The sequence below is a fragment of the Martes martes genome (genome assembly GCF_963455335.1).
Source record: "Martes martes genome assembly, chromosome: 18".
NCBI lineage: Eukaryota > Metazoa > Chordata > Mammalia > Carnivora > Mustelidae > Martes > Martes martes.
Window position 1 is genome coordinate 11,631,676 of NC_137906.1, and position 20,933 is coordinate 11,652,608.

The 20,933-nt window shown below is 47.2% G+C and overlaps 1 protein-coding gene across 1 annotated transcript in view; it reads left to right on the forward strand.

Annotated features, from left to right (window-relative positions):
• RNF216 (ring finger protein 216) overlaps window positions 1–20,933 on the forward strand; it is a 143,142-nt gene that overhangs the window by 102,562 nt on the left and 19,647 nt on the right. Inside the window, exon 16 of the mRNA XM_080829829.1 lies at window positions 18,107–18,204. Within this exon, the coding sequence (XP_080685955.1) occupies window positions 18,107–18,204 (98 nt within the window). The remainder of the gene's footprint in view (window positions 1–18,106; window positions 18,205–20,933) is intronic.

Below are 20,933 nucleotides of genomic sequence, written 5' to 3' on the forward strand. Positions count from 1 at the left end.
TCAGATCATTCTATTCTTATTTGAGACCCAGTTCTAAAATGCTTAGTTGTCTGGTTTTCAACTGTTTAACAGATCGAAGGGGAGAAGGAGGAAGTGCGTCAGGTAAGCATAGAAACAGCAGCAAAAAGGGGTCACCTGAAAGCAGGGAAGAAACCATCTAGTTAAACAGGAAGACTCCAAGGGGTCAGTGGCCTGGCAACATTCGGGATAGGGACAGACTGCCCAAACACCTTGTTAGACTCCAGTGGCTTTCCTGCTTACAGCTCAGAGTCGTGGATGTACCACAGGACCATAACTGTGCATAATCAGGAAAAGATTGAATTCTGTTCCAGCCTGTAAGAATTCCATCCCAGGTGGTTTAAAAAACCGCAAAGTCCTAATATGTATAAAGCTGTCCAGGAGATCCAGAACCACGTGTATCCCAGGCTCAGAGATTCCATGAGGTCCTCTCACTTGCTGGGACCCATCCTTCTGAGTATATGCTAATTCTTACAAGTTTGATTTTTTACTATTCAGAGTTTTTTCAGAGTTTTTCAAATTCTAAAACTGAGTCGTTTTTAGATGAAGTCAATGAAGTAAATCCACAAACCTAACCAAAATAGAAGCATTAGCGAAAGATCCACCCCCAAATACACCTGTACTTACGTGCTTGTGCCCTGTTGGTAGTGCTTTGCCTTCTGATTCGTGAATATGGACGCTAATCCAGTCTTTCTACACCTGTTTCTTTTTTTTTTTTCCAAGATTTTTTTTTTTTTTTTGACAGACAGAGATCACAAATAGGCAGAGAGACAGAGAGAAAGGAGGAAGCAGGCTCCCTGCTGAGCAGAGAGCCCAACGTGGGGCTGGATCCCAGGACCCTGGGATGGTGACCTTAGCCTAAGGCAGAGGCTTTAACCCACTGAGCCACCCAGGCGCCCCTCTATACCTGTTTTTAAAGCTAGGGAGGATAAGGGCAGTTAGAGCAGTTTGAACCCAAGATGTAGGGGGCAGGCAGTGTGTTTAGTCTGGGAGTGAGGGCTGGAACCAAGGCGAGGAATCTGAGTCAGCCACACTCCTTTGTCGGGTACGGCATTAGAATCAACTGTGGGAGACCCCCCTTGTTTTATTTTCTTCTTCGTCTCAATCCCTTCTCCTACTTCCATTTCTTAGACGCCCATTTTAAGCATTTTGTATGTGTCCCCAAATGTGTGTATGCCTTGAGAAAATAGAATGTGAGCGTGTATGATTCTCATTCACATGAATGGTGTGTGCTGTAGGTCTGTTTCTTTCTTTTTTTTTTTTTTTTAACTTATTTATTTGGCAGAGAGGGATCACAAGTAGGCAGAGAGGCGGGTGGGGGGAGGGAAGCAGGCTCCCTGCTGAGCAGAGAGCCCGATGTGGGGCTCGATCCCAGGACCCTGAGATCACGACCTGAGCCGAAGGCAGAGGCTTAACCCACTGAGCCACCTGGTCTGTTTCTTTTTTCATTGCATTTTGAAATATATTTTACAGGGACACCTGGGTGGCTTAGTTGGTTAAGTGTCTGACTTCAGCTCAGGTCATGAACCTAGGGTCCTGGGATCAAGTCCCATATCGGGCCCCCTGCTTGGCAGGGAGCCTGCTGCTCCCCCTGCCTGTGCTTTCTCATTCTCTCTGTCAAATAAAATATATATTAATATATATATTAATATTCATATATTGATTATATATACAATTTTGTGTGTGTGAGTGTGTATTTTGTTTCTTAAGCCCAGCTTAAAAAATTCTGTTGCCAGACCAGGCATGCACAGGAATGCCACGATGGCCTTCATCCCTGCTTCTCGGGCCTGAGTGGCAGGGCCTAGTTTCTCTACTTCGCTGCCTCACAGCACATTCTCAGACCTAGACTAAGATAAAAGCAGGCAGTATGTACAAAAAACTTTTTTTTTCTTTTTCTGACTTCGGCAAGGAAGGAAAAAGTGGCAAAAGTGTATATACTATCTACTTGGGAATCCGTAAAGGGACATGGAGTAGGCTGTTGGGTAAGGGACATTAATTAGCATTTATTTGCTTTTCCCTTGTGGGAAACCAAATCATTGAGGGAGTAGTAGTCATGACTGTCGCAGAGGAAAGCAACCAAGGCAAGGCCTCACGGGGAGGCAGTGCTGTAATCGGGTGGGGCTTCTCCAAACACAGTCTATAAGCCTGCTGTAACAGTACCCCAGGAGCTGGTCTGTATGCAGATTCCTGGGCCCACCTGGGACCCCAGTGTCAGGATCCGCATCTTTCATCAGCAGCCCTGGTGAGTCTTGTGCACACAGAAAGTGAGTGCCAGGGCCACAGGTGTGTCTGGCACTACTGGTCCAGAAGCTGAATTTCCTCCTACTGACCCAAACCAGATCCACACGTTGAGATTGAGAGAGAAACCAGAATGCTAGCTCAGTCACAGAACAATCACATAAACACTCAGATTGGCCCTCCAGCACATGCTGTCTGTCCCTATGTGCACATCTGAGAGGGAGCCCACGGCCAGTTGTCACTGCTGCAGGATGGTAGCTGTGACAAGGCCAGAGATGCTCGAGCTGGCCAGTGCCCTTCCCTCTCCCTTGGAGTGTGGTCAGACTGGCACATTCCTGATTTCCCTTTTTCTAGCCTCAGGTAACATCTTCCCATTCCTCAGATTAGTGGGAGCTGCGGCTGAGGCTGGAGTGCTCTTTTCGATCACACATCCTGTGTGTCCTGTGTGATTCGCTGCGTTGCTCCTTGAGCCCTCCTGCCACTTGTCTGTCTTCCCCAGAAAAGCTGCAACATTTCTCATGTTAACACTGAGAGGAAGGGTAACTTCTCCCTGGGGTCTGGGCCCCAGGGAGACTGTACTTTTATTGTCTGCTTCCCCTCAACACGCCTGCCTAGTCCGCCAATGACGTGAAAATAGAGATGTGGTCCAGAAGCATACCGTGGGGATAACGTCTTTAGGTTTTGCCTGAAATCTGGAGCCGCTCCTGGGGCTTGGTGACTGTGGAGTCCGAGCAGTGAAGAGCTAGCAGGCTTTGCTGGCTGCTCCTGCCAGGCCAAGTTTCCCACAAGCTCCAGGAAGCCCAGGAGTAGTCCTTGCAGTGAGCAAAGATGAGATGTGCTTGGTCTTCTTTCTCCCCAAGTCCTAGCAGTGTTTACTTTCGAAGTTTGAAATGGTCTATTATTAGATTCTAATACAGGGCTTTGCTGTGAGCCCTCCTGAAAGCTGTTGTTCTGCAATGTTCTCACTGAAAGCAGTAGCTCCAGGGTAAACCAGAGGTGGGGCTGTTTTTAAATTCCACACAGTGTTTCCTGGGAGCCCCTATTGAGAAAGAGCCTCTCCTTGGGCGCCTGGGTGGCTCAGTCCATTAATTGTCCGCCTCCGGCTCAGGTCCTGATCCCAGAGCCCTGGGATCAAGTTCCACATCGGGCTCCCTACTCAGCAGAGAGTCTGCTTCTCCTCTCCCTCTGCCCCCCGACCCCCACTCATTCTCCCTCTTTCTCTCTCTCAAATTTAAAAAGAAACTTTTTAGTTTGGGGTCCCTGGGTCACTCAGTTGAGCATGCCACTCTTGACTTTGGCTCAGATCATGATCTTGGGGTTGTGAAATTGAGCCCCGTGTTGTTGGGCTCCCCACCGAGCAGGGAGTCTGCTTGAGATTCTCTCTCCCTCTCCCCCTGCTACCCCTGCCCCACACTCCCCACAGCACACGGGCACTCTTTCTCAAGTAAGTCAGTCTTTTTTATATAACAGGCTTTTGGGGGGCACCTGGGTGGCTTGGTCCATTAAGTGTCTGCCTTCAGTTCAGGTCATGATCCCGGGGTCCTGGAATTGAGTTCCGCACTGGTTTCCTTGCTCACCAGGGAGCCTACTACTCCCTCTGCCCACTGCTCCCCCAGCTTGTGTGCTCGCTTGCTCTCTCACGTGTGCAAATGAAAAATATCTTTTGAAAAAAAAAAAAAAACCTTTTTGGTTCATGAATGAATGAATGCCAAGTTAACAGCTTTCAAACTATTTTGAATGTGGCCTACCGTAAACCGTAAAACCACTGTGTACGGAAATATACTTTTATATAACCAGAACAGTAGTTTTACGGAACAGGTACCTGACATGTGGAGTGCACCCCAGTATCATCTTCTCTGTTGTAGTTTGAAAAATAAATGAACAAATAAACACTGGTCATAATCTACTAAAATGATTTCACAACCCACCAGTGTGTTGCAATTCAGAGTATAAACATCATAGCTCTAAGGGACTCTGGTTCCAAAAACTCGTGCTGTTGTGTTGAGCATCTCCTGTGGGCAAACCCCTTTGGACTGGCTTAGTCACGACCCCTGTCCTCCTGCCCTTTCAGCCCTCTCAGAGGCAGACAGGATGGCTCACAGCAGGAGGGTTCTCCATGAAAAGGGTATGGGCACAGAGGGGTTCTTTGGGACTCACCTACTCAAACCCTTGTAGAGAGAATCCTCTTCAAATCCACCTCTCTTTACTCTGGGCACACACCACCAGTCCCCGTCGTCACCTCCCAGGTGATCTCCTTTTACTGGTCTTCCCACCTCACTCCAGTGGCCTGGAATGCTTTACCCCAGACATCACAAAACTCATTTCCTCACCTTCCTCAAATCTTTCTTTAAATACACCTTCTCAGGGAGGTCTTCGCCAACCACCCACTTTATAATCGTGAAATATCTGTGTACCTCAGCACCCCAGAATATTCTTCCTTCCTGTAATTTTCTCCTTAGCACATAAAATCCTGTCTTACATATATTTTACTTATTTAACATAAATAAGTAAACTGGAGTTACCCCCGGTAACTCCCATGAAGGCAGGGGTTATATTTATTCATTTTTCTTCCCCAGTGCCCAGAGCAATAGTCATAGTACCTAGTAGGAACTCACCTATTTGTCTCCAAATTTCTTTATAAATACCCACCTCCTGGCGTTGATTTTTTTTTTTTTAAGATTTTATTTATTTATTTGACAAAGAAAGAGGACAAGCAGGGGGAGCAGCAGAGGGAGAGGGAGAAGCCCGGTCTCTGCTGAGCAGGGAGCTTGATGCGGGACTCCATCCCAGGACTCTGGGATCATGACCTGAGCCAAAAGCAGAGGCCTGTCTGAGCCACCCAGGCACCCCCTGGCATTGATCTTGTTCCTATTAAATGGGCATTCGTGAGAAACAGTGAAATCAGTATTTGAATAACTCCGTAAGGGGATTGGTATTTCTCTTACTCTGGTAAAGGTAAAATTAAACTTAGTTTTACTCCAGAAGGTCTTTACATCCCACTTTATCTCAAAAGTCCTGATCCCCGAGTGCCTGGGTGGCTCAGTGAGTTAAAGCCTCTGCGTTTGGCTCAGGTCATGATCCCAGGGTCCTGGGATCAAGCCCTGCATCAGGCTCTCTGCTCAGCCGGGAGTCGGCTTCCCCCCCTCTCTCTGCCTGCCTCTCTGCCTGCTTGTGATTTCTCTCTGTCAAATAAATAAATAAAATCTTTAAAAAAAAAAAAAAAAAAGTCTTGATCCCCATAGCAGAGTGAAAGAGCAGACTACTGTGATCAGGATGTCGCTGGTTTTCCCAGTCTGGATTTCTCAAGCATTGCCCTCTACCGGGCAGGGTGACTCTGGAAGTCCTGGTGCCTTTTTAGCTTTCTGTCCCTAGGAGGCAGCATTAGCACAGAAACCAAATTCGAAGCCACCCGTTCCAATTTGTCACTTAATCCTAGTGAATCTAAAGGAAAGGAATGCTTGGCTTCTTCCTAATCTGCAGGAGTAAGGTTTAGAGATTTCTTTTTTCAAAGTCAGATTGTATCTAGAAATGGGAAAATATGCATCCAAGGCACACAGGTTTAAAAATTAGTGTATGTATATATAACCTTCAAAAAATAAGAACAGTGAAATCTTTCCCAGAGAGGTTTTTTTCTTAAGTACTACTGCCCAGAGGTGTTGCCTGGCCATGCCCAGATTTGAATTTCTGCAGTTAGAAATCAGAAGGTTGGGTGGCTCAGTTGTTGAGCATCTGCATTCGGCTCCGGTCTTGATTGATCCCTGGGCCCTGGGATCGAGCCTCACATCGGGCTCCCTGCTCAGTGGGAAGCCTGCTTCCCTCTCCCACTCCCCCTGCTTGTGTTCCCCCTCTCACTCTGTCTCTCTCTCCCAAATAAATCCTTAAAAAGAGAGAAAGAAATCGGGAGGTTCTTCTGCCTCAGAGGGATGATTTACTTTGAGAAAAAGAAATCCCTACAAGGAGGGCATGACTTCTTATGGAGATGTGATGTCATCAGATAATTACAGGACATCATTAAAAGAATTAATGCTCGCATTGTGTTCTTTAAGAAAAATAGCCCCGGGCAGGCTTGGACTGTCGTGTTCTGGTAGGTGGAAGCCCTGGAAACCTATGGTCTGACCTCAGGTGCTAACTGACCTTCTTGAGCTCTGGGTGGTGGAGGGAGAGAGCCAGGCTGATGGATTTTTCAGTCCTGACTTTCTCACAGGCACGAGTTAATAGGCACTGCTGTTTGCGAAGCACCTACCCAAAATGAGAGATCCGTTTCCACATACTGAAGTTATAGGTGAAAGGCAACAGAGAACATCAGAATTGAAGTAGGTGGAGTGCTTTCTCAGGCACTATCTGCAGGCATTTGACCATTAGTTTCTTGGTAATAACTGGTTTTTATAATTTTGTGCATTGGATTGGGGAAGGGAATTAGGGGAGAGTGAAGAAAGGAACCACTGTAAGACAGACATAGCCTATGTCCTTAAGGCACAAGCTGTAATGACTTAACCTGAAAGGGTTTTGGTTGTTGTTTTTTTTTTTAATAATACTGATTTTGGGGGGGCGCCTGCTGGCTCTCTGCTCAGCAGGGAGCCTGCTTCCCCCTCTCTCTCTGCCTGCCTCTCTGCCTACTTGTGATCTCTATCTGTCAAATAAATAAAATCTTTAATAATAATGATGAAGATGATTTTTTTTAAGTTTTATTAAATCCAGTTGATTTTTTTTTTAAGTAAGCTCTGTACCCAACATGGGACTTGAACTCATGACCCTGAGTTTGAGAGCGATATGCTGTACCAACTGAGCCAACCAAGCCCCTCCTGAAAGTGTCTTACATAGAACTTGATTTTTCTTGTGAGCTCATCATTGTACTTTGCGTGATTATAAATATGAAGACCTGATAAGGAGGAGATAATGTTCTTTGGGGAAGGGGTTCATTTTACTAAGAAATTTCAAATACCTTTTTTACATAGAAAATGCAGAAGTCGGGGCGCCTGGGTGGCTCAGTGGATTAAAGCCCCTGCCTTCGGCTCAGGTCATGATCCCGGGGTCCTGGGATCGAGCCCCGCATCGGGCTTTCTGCTCAGCGGGGAGCCTGCTTCCTCCCTTCTCTCTCTGCCTGCCTCTCTGCCTACTTGTGATCTGTCTGTCAAATAAATAAATAAAAAATCTTTAAAGAAAAAAAAAAAAATAAGGGCTGTACTTTAAAAAAAAAAAAAAAAAGAAAAAAAAGAAAAAAAAAAAAGAAAATGCAGAAGTCCCCGGAGCAAGGGTGGGAGGTGTATTTGTAACTCCAGCATGCAGAGGAATGTGCTTTGTGTTCACCGTCCTTTATCTCCACAGTTTGTTATATATTCACTCCCTCGTGTGGGTCAGACCTAGTGCATGACCCTGGAAATCCCAAGACACCTGAGACCTTGTGTGCTAGGCTGTAAGCACCTTGTGATCCAGAATTCTGCTGGTTTATTCACCAGTGCAGTCCCATGTGACACAAAATATAAAATTGATTAATTGAACCTTCCGTTCCAAGTCTGTCTGTAGTGATCAGCAGAGCGTAGTCTTCGCCTGCAAGCAGGGCTTGGCTCCTTGGAGATGTGATGTAATCAGATAATTACAAGACAGAAGTGCTGTTACAGAGTGGGAGCCAAGTGCTCCAGGAGTCCAGGGGAAGAGTGCCAACTCTCGCCCAGGTCATTTGGGTCTCGCAGAGCCCCTAGTGTTTGAAATGAGAACTGACGGATAGGTGTTGCCAGAAGAAAAAGGACATCTCGGAAGAGCATTGCCAGATTGAGGGTGTTAGGCGTGTGTCACTGACTGGACGCCAACCATGCTGGCCCTGGACTCCAGCTGGGGATCAGCCATGAGGCCCCCAAGGGCTGCTTCTCTGAGCTCCTCTCCTGCTCTCCCGCCACCCCCTGCTTCCACTCTGCCAGATCCCCTTCAGGTTCGCACTGGAACGCCACCCAGGCTCAAGGCTGTCTTTCACACCGCTGTCAAAGGGCGGCCTCCCCTCCCCCACTCGTGCCCGGAGTGTTCGTGGTCTTCCTGCAGAGTGGACCTTCATCTACTTGTCCGTCAGAACGTAGACTGTGTGGAGTGAGACCTCATTTGTTCATTGATCATTCACTAGGAATAGAGTCTGGTCGAAGTGGCGGGCTCGCTCTCAGGAGGTGTTTGTTGAGGGGGCAAGGGAGGGAAAGGGAGAGTGTTACTCTTCCTTTTAGCGCAGAAATGTCTCCCTTACCAGTCTCAGTGGGAATAAAACTTCACCCAGAGCAGTGATGGAGGGATGATGGTCTCAGGCACTGTCATTAGCAGGTCTCTGTACAGCATTGTCCTGGCCACCTTTGGGGAAGTGAGTGGCAGGTGTGTACAAATGAAGGCCCAGGGGCTGAGTGACAGAAGGACCAAGTAAGTGGTACTTGGTTCTGGTGCGGAACACTCCCACTGAGCCCGTTTGCACATCTAATGGGAATCTAAAAACACACTTCCTCCGGTGCCCCACCAGACCTGCAGCTGGCCAGGGGTGGCCGGAAAAGCAACTTCCTCGTTTGTGTCCAGTCTAAGATTGCTGTGATTTGCAGGTTCCTATCATTATCATTAAGAAGTGATATCCTCGGGCTTAATCCTGGCCCACCCTGCCTCTTGCTGGGCCATTCGCAGCTCTCCAGGAAGCACAGGGAAGCAGGCATCCTGCACAGCTGCAGCTTCTTGTCCGCGCCCTCCAGACCCTGACGCTTGGCTCTCCACGGCTTTGCCGCGCTTTCATCTGCTCTCACACAAGATGCCCATTGTAACCTCAGGGCTTGTCTCATAGCCTCGTGCCCTTGGGTTTTCCAGTAAACAATGACCTGTTCTTGCTAGCAAACACCATGCTGGCAAGCACTGAGAACACGGTGGAAAGAGCAAGTGGATTTGGAAGCAAGCAGACGGGGTCCATAGCTTCATGGCCTTAAGCAAGTTAATTTGTCTCTCTGAGCCTTCCTTTTCTCATTTACTTTTTTAAAAAAGAATGGAGGGGTAACTTGGTCAGTTAAGTGTTGGCTCAGGTCATGATCTCAGGATTGTGAGATTGAGCCCCACATCAGGCTCCACGCTCTGCTTGGGATTCTGTTTCTCCCTCTCCCTCTGCCCCTCCTCCCTCAAAAAATACAAATGAATTTTAAATTTTAAAAAAGAATGGAAATAATGGTCCAGTACTTCCTTGTCAAGTTGATGTGAATGAGCTGTGTGTGTAAAGCACCGCGTAGTGGAAGACATACAGGTTTGGAACCTTGAGCCAGTGCTGGGGGTTAGCAGGAGGGATGTGTGAGTTCAAGACACATGTTCAAGATGCTTCCTGGGGTGCCTGGGTGGTACCATTGGTTAAGCATCTGACTTTTGGTTTCGGCTCAGGTGGTGATTTCGGTCATGAGATCAAGCCCCGTGGTGGGCTCTGCGCTCAGCACAGAGTCTGCTTAGGATTCTCCCCTCCCTCTCCCTCTCTCTCTAACCGCCCCCCAACCCCACCAATAGTGCACATTCTGTCTTCTGTCTCTCAAATAAATAAATCTTTTTTTAAGATTTTATTTATTTGAGGGGCGCCTGGGTGGCTCAGTTGGTTGAGCTACTGCCTTTGGCTCAGGTCATGATCCCAGACTTCCAGGGTTGAGTCCCGCATCCGGCTTCCAGCTCCTTGGGGAGTCTGCTTCTCCCTCTGACCTTCTCCTCTCTCATGCTCTCTCTCACTCATTCTCTCTCAAATAAATAAAATCTTAAAAAAAAAAAAAAAAAAAAAAGATTGGGGCGCCTGGGTGGCTCAGTGGGTTAAGGCCTCTGCCTTCGGCTCGGGTCACGATCCCAGAGTCCTGGGATCGAGCCCCGCATCGGGCTCTTTGCTCGGTGGGGAGCCTGCTTCCTCCTCTCTCTCTGCCTGCCTCTCTGCCTACTTGTGATCTCTGTCTGTCAAATAAATAAATCTTTAAAAAAAAAAAAAGATTTTATTTATTTGAGAGAGCATCAGAGAGGGGGAGGGCTGGAGGGAGAAGCAGACTCCCCACTGAGCAGGGAGCCCAATGTAGAACTCAATCCCAGGACTTCAGGACCATGACCGGAGCTGAAGGCAGTCGCTTTAACCAGGCAAGCCACCCAGGCACCCCTAAATCTTTTTTAAAAAGAGGAAAAAGTTGTTCCCTTCCTTAGCACCTGACTGGCTCAGTTGGTGGAGTGTATGACTTTTGATCTCAGGGTTGTGGGTTTGAGCCCCAGGTTAGGTGTAGAGATTACTTGAAATTTTGGGGAGGTGGATTGGGGTGGGCCAAATGGGTGATGGCCATTAAGAAGGGCACTTGTTATGATGAGCACTGGGCATTGTATGTAAGTGATGTGAATCACTAAGTTCTCCTGAAACCAATACTACACTGTATGTTAACTTGAATTTAAATAAAAACGTGGCATAAAGTAAAATGTATTTTTTTTAAATGATGCTCCCATACATATAGACAGCATTTCAGTGGGCAACTCATCTAAAGAGCCAAAACTGAAATTCTGTCTGCTTGTCAAAATAAAGTCCTTTTCTGAAGCCATGTTGGAAAAGTGGTTCTCTTATTCCTAACAAGAAAAGATAGGCCCGTTGCCATTTCCCCAGTCACAGGCCGGCCTTACTCCTTGCCAGGCTCAGTGTTGGCACAGCTTCGTTCAGGAAGTAGGTCGTAGCCTTATTGGTGGAGGGCTCTGAGGAGCTCTGGCCAGGAATCAAATCCAGACCCCAGGGCTTGTTTCCCTATAAGTTATTTACTTGGCCCAAGTTTTAGTGGGGAGATGGCTGTAGGATCCAACAATCTAGTCTCCACCACTGGGACCCATTCCCTGCCTGCGCAAACAGCATGATCTTTTGAAAATGTAACTCAGATCATTGCATTTCCCACCCACGCCTTGGCTTTCCAGACTCTTCTTCCAGCCTCAGTGCCTGCAGCAGGAAGTAGCAGGAAGCAGGATTCACTGGCCACTCCAAGCCCTGCCCCTTGAGCTCCAGCCAAACCAACTTCCTCTGTGCTCCTGCCATGAGACAGGTCCTCTCCTGCATCAGAGCCTTCACATGCCGCACCCTCCCCCCTTCCTGGCAGACTTTGCAACACCCTTCAGGGCTCTGCTTCCATGTCACATCCTCAAAAAGGCTTTCTTGGTCTCTAAGCTACTGTAACTGCTGTTTTGCCCTTAGAGCACCTAGTGCTGTTCCTCTGAAATGTTCCCATCACTGTTGCAGCCTTGTCCTGTTTGTTTCGTATTTCTCTTCTTCATTAAAACATACACTTCAAGGGGTTGTTGCAGGGCGGGTGGAGGCACCTACGTGGCTCAGTCAGTTAAGCATCTGGCTCTTGGTTTTGGCTCAGGTGTGATGGAGTCATGGAGTCAAGCCCTGCAACAGGCTCCATGCTCAGCACAGTCTACCTGTCCTTCTCCCTCTGCTCCTCCCCCACCACCTACTTGCATGCTCTATCTCTCCCTCCCTCCGTCTCTCTCTCTCTCTCAAATAAATAAAATCTTTTTTTTTTTTAAGATTTTATTTATCTGACAGAGAGAGACACAGCAAGAGAGGGAACACAAGCAGGGGGAGTGAGAGAGGGAGAAGCAGGCTACCCGCCGAGCAGGGAGCCTCTTGCGGGGCTCAGTCCCAGGACCCCAGGATCATGACCCAAGGCGAAGGCAGACGCTTAACAACTGAGCCACCCAGGCGCCCCTAAATAAATAAAATCTTTAGGGAAAAAAAAAGTAACGGGGGGTGCATGCCTGGCCCAGTTGATAGAGCACATGACTCTTGATCTCTTACGATCATAAGTTTGAGCCCCACATTGGGCATAGAGCTTTCTTTTAAAAAAAGAAAAGGTAGAAATTGAGTCTAACTTGCTTATAGCTATCCCCAGCATCTCATACAGCATGTGACAAGCGATAGGACAGTATCAGGAGTGAATAAGAGCGCCTGGGTGGCTCAGTCAGTAGAGTGTCCAATTCTTAATTGGATGATCTCAGGGTTGTGAGATCAAACCCCGTATCATGCTCCGTGCTGAACGCGGAGTCTGCTTGGGATCCTTTCTCTCCCTCTCCTCCTCCCTCACTCGTGTGTGGGTGTGCTTGCTCTCTTTCTTTCTCAAATAAATTAATAAATAAAAAGAATAAGTAAGTTAGTCTAAAATTAAACTTATGTTCGCACCTCTTCCCACCGTCACTCAGATCGGCTGCTCCTGCATCACTTGATCCAAGTTCATGTTTCCAGCAGCCTAGCGGTGTCATAAGCCGGAAGCCCAGAATCACTGCAGGCTTCTCTCACCCTCTTCTCTTCCATAGACTCTTCTAGTTGCTGCTCAGCCATCTTCCCACCTCTGGTCTGGCTTCTTCCATTCATCAAAGCTTTTGGAAAAACAAGCCCCCGGACAGATCGCTGGCCTGTCTAGGTCCCTTCCATGACTTTCCAGTATCTAAAGCAGGAGATGCACAGTACTGTGATTACTCACTGCATCAGAACTATGTAGAGGAGAATACCCCCAGTGTGTGTTGGTTACTTATTTATAACCAACTACTTTATTTATAGCTTGTGTTGTAACATACATTGCAGAACGTACTTAGATATAGAAAATTTAAGAGGGTGGGATGAAATTATACTTTAAAATAATTTTATTTAATGATGTGAAATTCTTTTGTGCTCATTAAAATATTAACATTATGTTTCATTTCATTATTGAAATGATTGGGGGTCTGGTTCTGCATTTTAGATACTTGGCTCTGATGGCTCTTGGAGCTGGGGAAGGCACTTCCCAGAGAGATCTCAATCCTGATGGGAGGAGTACTGTATGCGTTGCCTGGGTGTTCTCATCCCTCATGATTCTTGTCTTATTCAGTCCCATGAAGCTGCTAAGTCCTCCAAGAACTCCTTTGTGACTTAGCTCCTCCCCCTCTTCTTGGCTGTCTTATGTGTGCACAAGCCTGCATGTGTGCGCACTCTTACACTGAAGCGCACCGTGTGCTCCCTTACCCTGGGAAAAACAGAAGTTCTCGGATTTCCTCAGTTCAAGGAAGGAAAGGCCCCGATTCTGCTGAATTTTAAGTTTGCCCGGTTTTACTGTTTCTCAGGGATTCCGGCATCAGTCTCATGGTCTTAAGATCAGTCTCTTGCTGGACTAAGTTGTGTCCATTTGTCATCTTGACCTGGAGGTGGGGAAGAAACGGTGACCTTGACAATTGAGAGACAGGTGTGGTCTGAATACACATGGCCCTGTGGCTCCTGGAGTTTGCTCAGCATTTGTGAAGAGTCTGGTTCCTGGGCCTCATCTTCTGATTTGAGAGGTTTGGGGACTTAGAGCCCCACCATTTTTGGAGTGCTTGCGATGGCAGAGCTTGAGTTTCAGAGATTCTGTTTGAGTCAGCTGCAGCCTCATGCCCCATATCTAGGTCAGCAACTTCTCTGCCCTAAAGAGTGGATCTAGAAGTTTCACTGGAGGAACCATTTAAAAATAAGTGAGCAGTTTCTACTGTGTTCCACTCCCTAGACAAGGCTGGAAGTCCAGCAGGTAAGACGCAGGGTGCACAGAGAGCCAAGCCACTTCAGAGTAGGCCTGGAGGGGTGGTGAGCGAGGAGGACAGTCTGGTGACTTGGACTCTTGGTCTCACCTTCTCTTGGGTTCCTTGCCAGCAGCAGGAAGCTAGCTTTGCAGAGGTGAGGTGATGACGGGGGCACTGTTCGCTGGTCTTTGAGGAAGCTGTTTAATGAAGAGCTCTCAGCTCTCTGACAGGGTCGTCTGAAACCAAGCTTAATCTCCTGCCTTGCCCATAGAACAGTATTTAAGCAGCAGAAAGTAGATGAAGGGAGGCTCTGGAGTGTTTTCTTTATATTGGAAAAGCTGAGACCTCAGTGAGCAGTCCGAACACCTTGATGCATCTTGAAGACTAAAGGGCACCGTAAAACTTGACCAGGAATCTCTCTCTTGCTGTGAAGAACCCAGACACACAGCAGTCCTTAGTGACCCCACCCCTGCGCCGATCAGGTGCGATGGCCGGAGTGCGCTTGCGCAGGGTGTTGGGAAGTTGCATGCAGCGTATACGCCGCCTTACAAATGGTCCTCAGAACCTTCTCATTAGCCTCACTTTGAAGAACGCAGTTATCTTTGTGTTAGAAATGTGCCTAATGTTGTTAAAGCATTTGTTGAGTCTAGGAGCAAAGCCTTGCTGTGCTTGAGAGAATCACAATTCAGAGAAATACACACTGTGTTTATAAGAGAACGATGCGTTTTAAAGAAACAACACAGAAAGCTCCAAATTGTAAATTCACCCAGATTGCTATTCTCCTGCTTTACGTTAATTATGGGTTTCAATGTCTAGCTAGTCTCTTCAAAAGACATTTCCGTTTTATTCTCTGGGACCCTGTGGCTGAAAATCCACCCCTGGATTTGCCGGAGAATTGCTGTGATTTTGGAAGTGAGCAGTGGCGTCCTCTTGCTCACAAGTGACTCCATTTGGCCAGGCCAGCTTTCTCTCACAACCGTGTCTCCCTTAGAAAATGGGTTCTTCCTTACGAAGAAGGTCCCATGAATTAATAACTGCATCACCAGGAATGCTCAAAAAATGCCACGCTTTGTTGTCAAGCTGTCATTCCTGGTGGGGGTGGCTAGGCTAGTATTGTTCAGAAGGTTAGGGTACCAGCTCATCTATTCTCCAGCTGTTGTTTATCCTCCGGTTTCCCAGAATAGTCAGGCCCAAAGTCTCTTAAAAACAGGTTTGGGGCTGCTTTACATTTTGGTGTGTAATAATGAAGTCACTACTGATGTAGCCTCTGTTCACTGGTGGGGAATGTAGGTAGGGGACCAGAGAACATCATAGCCCTTGGAAGCGGTGGTGTGTGATATCGAATTTCTAATGGGCTCATCTCTACCCCCACCTGCCTCGTTCCGCTGACTGAAGCCTGTTTACAGTCAGATCCATCAAAGAGTTGTTCAGGTTCTTAGCTCCCCCAGCAGTCTGCTTCATTTGTTTTTTGTTTTTTTTGTTTTGTTTTTTTTTGTTTTAGATTTTGTTTATTTTTTTTGACAGAGAGAGATCACAAGCAGGCAGAGAGGCAGGCGGCGGGGGTGGGGGAGGCGGGGAGCAGGCTCCCTGCTGAGCAGAGAGCCCGATGTGGGGCTCCATCCCAGGACCCTGGGATCATGAGCCAAGCCAAAGGCACAGGCTTTAACCCACTGAGCCACCCAGGCACCCCTTGTCTATCTTTTTAAATGTAATTTATTTTTTAATTAGATAGTGCATGTATATAGTATAAGATTCAAAAGATGATATAAGCCTGCAGTAAGAAGTCTCACCCCTGCCTTCCAGCCACTCAGAACAGGCAGCACTACCAATTTCCTAGGTAACCTTCCAGGTTCACTTTATAGGGTCGCTGTGTTCTCCCCCAGCACCACCACCACCACCACCTCCACCTTTGTTCTGTAGAAATGGTACCGTCTATACTGTACATGCTGTTCTGTGCCATGTTGAGTCATCTCGGCAGTATATGTTAGAGAAAATTCAGTAATGAAGTGGCGAATACACCAATGGGAGTATTTCTAGAATTGACATCAGGATATAATCTAGTACATCTTCAGGCGACCCCTAACCCGGCCACTCCCAAATGCGAAACACTGAATCCCTCAAGCTCACTACCAGACATCACCAGTGGTGTCCCACGGATGGACAAGCCAGACCTTTTCCACTGTTGCAGGCTCCATCTGTGTCTTGGGTTGCACGAACCGGAAACCGAGAAGTCATCCTGACACCTTCCTGAGTTCTCTCCAGTCAGTAAACTTTCCTTCCTGCCTTCGCCCACTTCCTTGGTCTGGGCCTTCTCAGGCTCTGTACTGGGTGACCTTCTCAGTTTCCTGAGTGTCTTTGACATGTTCATTCTTTCTTCCCTCCAGGCTGTTGTCCACACACAGTGATCTCTTAAACCAGATACCTGGTAATGGTGTTTCCATGCTTGACACTTCCTAAGGCCTTCCTGGCAACCTTAAGACAAAGGCCAGACTGATGGTCGCATCCACATGGCCTGGTCTCTGCAGGCTTCACCGGGCCTGTTTTCACTCTCTGCAGTCCAGCACGGGAACCAGACTTGCCCAGCTTCGTCTGCCAGAGTATTCTCTTTCTTTTACTCCGTCTGGGATGCTGTTCTCCTTTCGCTATCTTTGACTCATCTTTCAGAACTCAGACTCCACTTCCTCAAGCCTTCACCGTTCCCCTCCGGAGACTAGATCAGGTTCCCAGTTAAAGCTGACGACACCTAACTTTTCCTTCATTATACTTATTAAGGTTGAATTTCCACTTAGGGAAATTTAATTGGGTTAAAGTTTCTTTATTTTTTTTTTAAGATTTTTTTTATTTATTTATTTGACAGACAGAGACAGACAGGCAGAGAGGCAGGCAGAGAGAGAAGGAGAGGAAGCAGGCTCCCTGCTGAGCAGAGAGCCCGATGTGGGGCTCGATCCCAGGACCCTGGGATCATGACCTGAGCTGAAGGCAGAGGCCCTAACCCACTGAGCGACTCAGGCGCCCCTGGGTTAAAGGTTCTTTAAATTCTTGTTGTGGATGTGAAATAGTTCCTGACACATATAAATTTTGTAAAGTAGGAAAGCTTCTAGAATAAAAAGTAGTAATTTTTTTTTAATTCATGTTTATAGGGGAGCCTGGGTGGCACAGTTGGTTAAGCGTCCGACTCTTGGTTTGAGCTCAAGTACTGGTCTCAGGGTCATGAGATCAAGCCCTGTGTCAGGCTTGGCACAGAGTCTTCTTGAGTTTCCCTCTCCCTCTCCCTCTGCTCCTCCTGTTCACACACTCACTCGCACTCTCTCTCAAATAAATAAATCTTTTTTTTTTTCTAACTAGGTTTATAGATGGGGTTAAGCTGTGGAGTTTGATATCTGTGTTTACAAGTAAGGGACGACTGAGGCGGATATTTCTCATAAGGACTTACTAATCCTAATCTAGACCATTCTTCAGTTCAACCGATGTAATCTGTGTCTGGCCAACATTGGAACACTGGGCACGGGGATTACAAAAATTAAGGAGATCCAAATAGACCCTGCCCTCAAGCAGCTTACGGTATTTCATTTTTAGAAACCCAAGATCAGGAGCAGCTGGGTAGCTTACTTGGTTAGGCATCTGCCTTCGGCTCGGGTCATGATCTCAGGGTCCTAGGATCGAGCCCCACATTGGACTCTGTGCTCAGTGGGGAGTCTGCTTCTCCCTCTCACTCCCCCTCTCTCTCTCAAATGCATAAAATCTTTAAAAAAGAAAAACTCGGGGCACCTGGGTGGCTCAGTGGGTTGAGCCTCTGCATTCGGCTCAGGTCATGATCTTAGGGTTCTGGGATCGAGTCCTGCATCGGGCTCTCTGCTCAGCGGGGAGCCTACTTCCCCCTCTCTCTCTGCCTGCTTCTCTGCCTACTTGTGATCTCTCTCTGTCAAATAAATAAAATAAAATAAAATAAAATAAAAGCTCACAGTCACATAAGTCTTGTCTGCCGTGTTTGGTGGGTTTGTTTTTTTGTTTTTTTTTTTCAGGTGGCTCCTGGCATTTTAGAAGGCCTTTTACCAATTGGGTGATGGGGAACCCCCCCTTTTTTTCTTTTTCTTTTTTTTTTTTTTTTTTTTTTGCTCTAAGGAGAAGGAAATTTCCCCCATGCTTTCTTCTCATGATTCTTATCTTTTCTCTTGAGAGATGTCTTTAGAAATATCCCTGCTGGAAGGGGAGAGCCGTCTTCAGGAAAGACTCAAGCCACATGAGGGTGGTTTTGCATTTCCTGTTGTTGAACAGAAGCTTGTATGGTGTCTCCTCACCAGGAGCTGTCTTTGTGTCTCTCCTCTATCCCCAGGAAACCTGTAGGAAGTGTCAGGGACTCTGGAAAGAACACAATGGCCTCACCTGTGAAGAGCTGGCTGAGAAAGATGACATCAAGTACCGAACCTCCATGTGAGTAACCGCAGGGGCTTGCAGCTGGTTCTCAGCTCCCCCGTTAGCCTGCCCTTTGGCCAAGGAGGGCAGTGAGTGTCGTGGGGAGGAAGCTCTGGGGCCACGCAGATCTAGAGTGACTTCGGGAAGCGACCGTAACCCCCTCTGTTTCTGTTATCTCTGTTATCTCTCCAGCCTCATAGAGCTGGTCCTGGAGTCAGTGCCCGGTGCACACGAGTTCAGTAAATGTTCATTCGTCTTCTCCTTCTGATCCAAACAAATAAGCAAATCACACATTTTAACTAGATTAGATTGTACTAATGTTGCTTATATCCATGTTTCCTATAGGACACTAGTGGCCTGAGACATTAAGCAAAATAATAGCCTCCAGAATGCAGAATAATGCCATCAGTAATAATAAGCACCATTACCGTTTAGCACTCCCTGTGTGGCTGAGCACTTTACAAATATTAACTCATTAAATACGTTGGCTTAAATAAGGCCATTTCTTTCTCCTATAATGGCCCAGCCTTGCCAGGCAGATCTTTCCCATGAGGTCGCTCAGAGACCAGGTTCCTTTATCACATTGCTTCCCCATTCCCGAAGGTGGTATTCTCATCTACATGATGGTGACTGGAGTGTAACCACATTTGTACTCCAGCCCATAGAAAAGGAGAAAGAACAAAGCTGCCAGCCAGGCATCTTTTAAGTTGTAAGCTGTGTGTGTGTATGTGTCCGTGCGTCGGTGCCTGTGACTTCTACCCTATCGGTCTAGACTGAGTCATGTGGCCACAACCTAGCTTCAAGGCAGACACCATATATATGTAATCTCTATCTGGGTGATTCTACGTCCAACTTAAATTCAAAGAGTGAGGAGTGGGTTTCATTACTAAGAGAATGACATGGGAAATGACTGTTAGGAGCAGTGAATAGTCTTCCAGTGTCCAGCACAAGTAGGTACTATGACCGTCATTTTACAAAAACGGTACAACAGGCTTATCCTAAGAAACTTGCGTGTGATCCTGCAGGTAGTAAGTGGCATAGCGGGACTTGAAATCTGAGCAAATGGTTTCCCAGCTGTCCTTTACCACAGATTTGGTAGGCAGACTAATGACCCCGCAAGGATGTCACTGCCCTCTGGAATCTGTGAGCCTGTTACCTTTTATGGCCAAAGGGACTTTCCAGATGTGATTAAGGTTATGGACCTTGACATGGGGAGATGCTTCTGGATTATCCAGGTGAGCCCAGTCTCATCACATGACTCCTTAAAAGCAGAGAGCCTTTCTGTGGTCAGAGGTACAGTGATGGACAGACCCAGAAAGATGTGAGGACTCTACCGCCTGCTGCTGGCCTTTGAGATGGAGGAAGAAGGCCTTGAGCCAGGGAATGTGGCTCTTTCTAGAAGCAGGGAGCAACCTTCAGTTGGCAGCCAGTAAGAAAATGGGTATCACAGTCCCACAGTCCCATAGAATGAATTCTGCTGACAGCCCACAGGAATAGCGAATAGATTCTCTCCCAGAGCAGGTGACAGCCCAAAAACACCTGGATTTTTGTTGGAGGAGACCTGTGCTGGACTTCTGACCTACAGATCTGTAAAAGATCTGTAAAAGAATGCATTTGTTTTAAAAAAAAAAAAAACTGTATTACATTAAGCTAATAAAATTGTGGTCTGCTACAGCAGCAGTAGAAAACTGACACAGATTTTGGGGCCAGAAGTGGGGTGCTGCTGTAACAAATACCTAAAAATGCAGAAGTAGGTTTGGAATTGGACAATGGGTAGAGGCTGGAGCAGTTTTGAAAACCAGGGTAGAAAAAAGCCTAGATTGCCTTGAACTAGTAGAAATATGGATTTTGAAACCTCCCCCTTGAGGGCTCAGAAGCAAGGGAGGAGCATTATGGGCAAAGCCAGAATTGCCTTGGAGAATACCTGAAACCCCACAGACAGAGCCGCAGATGAGGACTCAGAAGTGCGTGCACAGCGTGTTCTCATGTCGGCGGTAGGAACCTCAGCTGGTTCATCTCAGTCGTGCAGAAAGCAGAAGGTATAGATGATGGGTCTGGACATGTAGCTGAGGAAACTTGCGGGCTGAGCATGGCGAGAGAAATGTGTGAGCAGGAGAGATTGAGGGGCAGGAACAGGATTTGGTTGTTTCTGAAACTCCCATCCTGCTCAGGTGACAGAAGACCCCAAAATTAAGACTTCAGCTGTCAGGAGAAGCATGCTCCTGGAGAGAAGACCAAGGATGTGTTCCAAATGTCAGAGTCTTCAGTCCTGGAAAGGATCTTAGGAGGTCAAGGGGGAACCCTTCAGATCCCTTCAGGCAGACCAGGGAGCCTCCAGGAGTCTCAGGCATCACCCCTCAACCATCTCCGCAGAAGCCCGAAGCAGAGGTGGGCTCTTCTAGGAACTGGCTGTGGGTAGAGTGCCCATATCAGCAGAAACACTGCAGCTTGGCCTGAAAAACACAGAGTGTGGAAGGGAAGAAGTCCACCAGATGCCCAGAATTCTAGAGAAAGGAAGCAGGTTGACTAAAAACGACTCAGCTGCAAACACGCTACCTTTCTTGAGAAAAGGCAGGCTTGCTCAGTAGCGCCATGACCACAGGGTTCTCAGATCTGAAATATTGGGGAGTTTGCCCAGCTGGATTTCTAAATTGATTATAAGTGATGACTCCTTTTTTTCCTTCCATTGTTTCCCTTTGGAAAGGAAGTATGTCCCAGAATGGGTCATATCCAGTGTCTTCACCTGT